General features: G+C 33.0%; 1 protein-coding gene across 1 annotated transcript; it reads right to left on the bottom strand.

Moving 5' to 3' along the window:
- Nucleotides 1-1,485: 1,485 nt before the first annotated feature.
- Nucleotides 1,486-4,584, bottom strand: LOC115879367 (putative uncharacterized protein DDB_G0294196). Its single transcript, XM_030896149.1, has 3 exons — nucleotides 4,370-4,584; nucleotides 4,027-4,303; nucleotides 1,486-2,262 (listed from the first exon to the last, which is right to left on the bottom strand). The coding sequence occupies exons 1-3, from the start codon at nucleotides 4,379-4,381 to the stop codon at nucleotides 1,592-1,594; spliced, it is 960 nt and encodes a 319-aa protein (XP_030752009.1). The 5' UTR covers nucleotides 4,382-4,584; the 3' UTR covers nucleotides 1,486-1,591.
- Nucleotides 4,585-4,994: the final 410 nt, after the last annotated feature.

The following is a 4,994-nucleotide window of genomic DNA, read 5'->3' as shown; positions in this document are numbered from 1 at the left end:
AGCTTATGAAAAACTAGATAGGAATATGCAAACCATTTTCCCCGATCTTTTTTGGTTCAGATTTTAGAGCTTGTCAAAGTGTTAAAAGGGCCGCTTTTCAACTGGTATAGGAAATTATACACGAAAAAAACCTACAATTTTCTGGAACAACTTTTTTGAGACACCCTGTATAACTAGAATTATTTTTAAGAGAGTATAATATGAAAAACCATGCAACTTTTGTATTTAATGTTTTCTTCTAAAACTTGCAGTTAAGGCTGTAGGTGGGTGTCAAAATATAATGAATAACCCTGTACATTCAAATTTCATATTATAATAAATATATGAACTTAATCAAAATGATCCTCACAACAATAAATCGTAGAAATAGAGGATAATTTCACGTTTTTCTTTTCATCTCTTCTCATGGCCTTGCACCATTTTTTTCTTATAGCATCATTCTTTGGTACACTAAAGAATATATTGTCTGGCGTAGTATAAGTAGTATTTTTACAAAGGGGAACCATGCAGTATTTTTTAGAACTTCCCGACTGTTTTCGCTCATCCATTACTATTTATAAATATCACTAATTACTAATTATGTATTAATTAATACAAATAACTAAAATTTTGACTCGGATTCAACAGCGTTTAAAAGCAAACTGTGTAAAATAAACACGCGTCTGGCTCCGCTCAACCAGAAGAACGGCGGGTGACGTCTCAGCGACAGGGCGCGATAAAGAGCGTTTACCCGGCCATTTAAATTAACAATATTTAATTATTTTATATTAGAGGCATTTCTTAACCGACATCAACGGGTTTTTTGTTCAATTTGTAATTATATGAACTATTTTTTAAAACCATTATTTAAAAACATGCATTTTCCTCATTGCTATTTTAATTGTATTTTTGTAAGCTACGATTTTGAACGCTTTTCTAGGAATACTTTTACCCCTAAATCGGAGCGCAGGACGCCCATAAATCAGATATGGCGTGACATGCTTGAGACGCAGAAATACTTAACAGGCACAAACTCTTAATATGTGTCGTTTTAAAACCTATGTTAAAAGAAATATTATTGGGAAAATAAACTCACGTTATAGTTTTAATATGCATGTATGAGACCGAGACTTTGAGTCTTTTTTTCTTCTTTTATTTTTTAATTTACAAATCAGGTCTTTGACAGAAATGGACGCCTTCTTTAAATAAAATACCCATTTTAGCTCGATTTAGATTGTAAACTAACTACTTACTGGTTAGCAGCTATTTTGCAAGAATGGGCGAATTCCTTCAAAATAAAGGCGTTTTTAATTAGTTTGCAAAATTGCTGGTTAGTTTTAAAAGAACGAATAGATGAGGTAGCAATATTATTATCAGATGCTTTCTTAGCTAAGTAATATTTTTAGACTAATACCGGGATAACTTATTTTCTTCTCTTTTTATTCTTGTCCAAATAATAAATCAATTTAAAAAATATATTATTTATTATATGTACAACAGTCTAAAATATATACACACTTCTTTTAACTATAGGAACAATATTTACAGATCCAATTTACGACAGAGTTTATAATTAATTCACTTGTTTACTCAATTTGTTTAGCAACTTAATTCAAAATCCATACGTAAATCCAGTACCTGGAGCATTGAAAGTCACCCTAGATACCAATGCTCCATTTGCATTACCAGGATATCCGACTTGTAATCCTTGAGGAGCGTATTGTATAGGAGCATATTGGTTAGGAGTGTACTGAGCAGGCGTCACAGGTTGTGGAGCTGCAAAAGGTCCTGTAGCAAAATAAGTGTTTGTCCTCGCTGGAGTAGCTGGATAACTAGCAGGAACAGACTGTGCTGGAAATGAAGCTACAGGTTGCTGACCAGCATACTGATTAGGATCAGCTGCGGCAGGATATTGTTGGCCGAAGTAAGGATTGATGTTCGTGGGATAATTCTGTGGTACAGTATTTTGCGGATAGGTAAACTGAGGATTATATTGAGGTTGCTGTGGAGTAGATTGAGAGTACACGTTCGGTGTATAAGTTTGAGGCTGAGGCCCGGGTAACGTTTGACTAATTATGATTTGTTGTGGTTGAGCAGATGAAGAGGCACGCAGTTGAAGGTTTGATGGGTATTGTTGTATTGAAAGGAATTGGGGATTTGCTTGAACTTGAGGTTGAGGAATTTGCCGCATTGGTTGCGCAACTTGAGGTTGTCCGGATTGGATTAATTGGGAGTTTTGTAAGTTGGACTGCTGAATTTGGAGTTGCTGTTGGGCTTGGTTATCTGAAAAAAAAATGAAAGAATTATAGCTAATACATTTTTAGTGTCACAATAGGATATTTACAATTTTTCAATCAAGCCTTTTTTGAATTTATGTCTATTTATTATCTAATTTATGAAAAAAATGTGATTAAAAAAGGAAAGAAATTTGAAATTTCATAAACTTCTTTAATAACTTGGAGATAATTAGAGATTTGGAATGTTAGCATATGACATTGTGGCATATTCAATTAGTATTGAATATGTCAATCAGGATGGACTGGCATATTCAATTTCCGGCAATAGTTCACATTCCGGCATATTCAATTTCCGGTTTGGTTTCACCGGAAATAACTACAACTTTTGATTTTTAAACGGCACTCTCGGTATTTTTCCACTTTATTTGATAGAAAATCACATTCTGAATTAAATGACATAATATCATATGTCAAGTTTTGGCATTGGCTCTTAGAAAAAAAATGCTAATTTAATTTTCAATTTAGAGTGCCCTGACTGGGTTAAAACCGCTAATTTTTAATCAAGGAGATTTGGAAAAATAGATTTGATCGTTTTTCGTGTCTTTTCCTGGCTAGTGAAAAATCTACCTAATATAGTTATACCTACTATATTTTTAATCAAAACTCAATTTTTCCAAATAAAACGTCTGGTGGCTCATCATCATATTTAAAAACAACATTTTTTCACAAAAAGTTTTGTACCACGCATACTTGGTTTTTTGAGTCAAATTGTTGTTATATTTATTGTCGCGACATTCTAGATTCAAATTTAACATAATATTTTTTTCGTGTAAGTATGAGAAGTTGATATACCACCACACCAAATCTCGTTTTTCTATCTAAAAATATAAAAAATATGGTGTGAGTCACTATTGAAAAACACCCTGTATATATACCGGGTGTGTCTCAAAAGAGGCTCACTCCTATAACTTTTTTATTTTTTAGTTAAAATAACGAGATTTGGTATGTTAGCATATGACATAAATTAGGATTGATTGACGTATTCAGTTGTTTTCGGTCACTTCCTTTTTCACCGGAAATGACTACAACTTTTGATTTTTAAATGACAATCTCGGTATTTTTTTACTTTATTCAATAGAAAATGATACTCTGAATAGAATGACATATCATATGTCAACTTTTGATATTTTCGAATATGGTTTATTCGAAAGTGTAACATGTGGTTCATAACGACAATTTGAGACGAAATACCTGTTGTAAAAAAAGTGTGTGGTATCAAATTATTAGTAAAAAAATGATTTTTCTAAATATGCTGAGTCACCCTCGTTCCATTTTAAAAAAAATGAGATATGATTAAAAATACGATTTGGACATATTTTAACCCACCATCGCCAGGACAAGACATTGTAAACATTAGACGATCAAATCTATTTTTCCAATGCTTCTTGATTAAAAATTAGTGTTTTTAAAATAACCATGGAACTCTAGATTGAAATTTAAAATACAATAATTGTTTATTCAAAAGTTGACATACGATATGACATTCTATTCAAAATGTCATTTTCTACCAAATAAAGTAAAAACATACCGAGAGTGCAATTTAAAAATCAAAAGTTGTAGTCATTTCCGGCGAAACAGGAAGTCAACGAAAACAATTGAATACGTTAGTCAATCCTAATTTATGTTATATACTAACATACCAAATCTCGTTTTATTATCTGAAAAAATAAAAAAGTTATGGGGTGAGCCACTTTTGAGACGCCCCCGGTATCTGTTTACATTTGAAATACTTCTAGTTTTTTAAGCTTACCAGCATCCTGTTGTTGATCTTCATGATATTCCGACTGTCCAGCGGCTTGTTTTAGATTGGCCGGTTCAATTGGTGCAGCTGGAAGTTGAATTTCCGCCAGTGATGATCCGTAAGAAACTAGGGGAGAGTTAAATGAGATATGGGAAACATCAGGAGCTGCAGAAAAACGAACGCCTATAAGTGGTGAAGATGGTGGTGCAACAGAAGGAGCAGCTGCATTTTGGCTGTCTTGTGGATATGCTGCGGTAAAAGCGATAATACTGATACCGATAAGAAGCTGGAAAAATATGACATATTAGGAAGCAGATCTTATTAATTCATAGAGGTACCCAAATAGACTTACTCTTTTATTCATTTTGTTAAAACACAAAAAGTAATCCTTTGAAACGTTAGTGGACAGTGTTGATTTACCAAGAACTCTTGTTATTATATACCTGTCTAATTTTTAAGCAGTGGAGGGGTCTGATGACATTTTTGACCGGTATTACTAATCATCACTTTCCATATAATACTACAGCGAATTTTTTTTAAAAAGAAATAACAATAATTTTATCACGTTCCAACTGGGGCCAACACCCTACTTTTACTTAATCGAGTGTTACCAAAATGTTGATGCTTGATGCCCAATAACTTATGTAACAGTTGGATGGTACGTTCGTGCTTCAGTTACCAAAGAGAAGAGTTATCACCAACCTTGAGACACTTTTTATGTGTAACAGTCGTATAATTAAGACCGTTTGAACTGACCATTGGTTATTTCATAATTTTATATTTTAATACGTAAATAGTGATGAGCGAGACTGATCTTGGTCTTGCCAAGACTAGCGTTTTATCTGCAAAACCAAGACCAAGACCGACAGTGCAAAACTGACGCAAGACCAAGACCAGCATTATAAAGACCAGACAAGAAAAAAGACAAGAGTCTTACATTTTTATATACAATCAAATTTTTTTTGCTAATAAATAAC

Source organism: Sitophilus oryzae, unplaced genomic scaffold (assembly GCF_002938485.1).
Source record: "Sitophilus oryzae breed Bouriz unplaced genomic scaffold, Soryzae_2.0 scaffold_1576_pilon_pilon, whole genome shotgun sequence".
Taxonomy (NCBI): Eukaryota; Metazoa; Arthropoda; class Insecta; order Coleoptera; family Curculionidae; genus Sitophilus; species Sitophilus oryzae.
This window is presented reverse-complemented; position numbering and strand designations above follow the sequence as displayed.

What these genes read in the sequence shown, in the direction of transcription:
- LOC115879367 (XM_030896149.1), bottom strand. An exon ending in AGATCAACAACAGGATGCTG is followed by an intron (nt 2,263 to 4,026) that starts GTAAGCTTAAAA and finishes TTTTTTTTTCAG; the next exon opens with ATAACCAAGCCCAACAGCAA.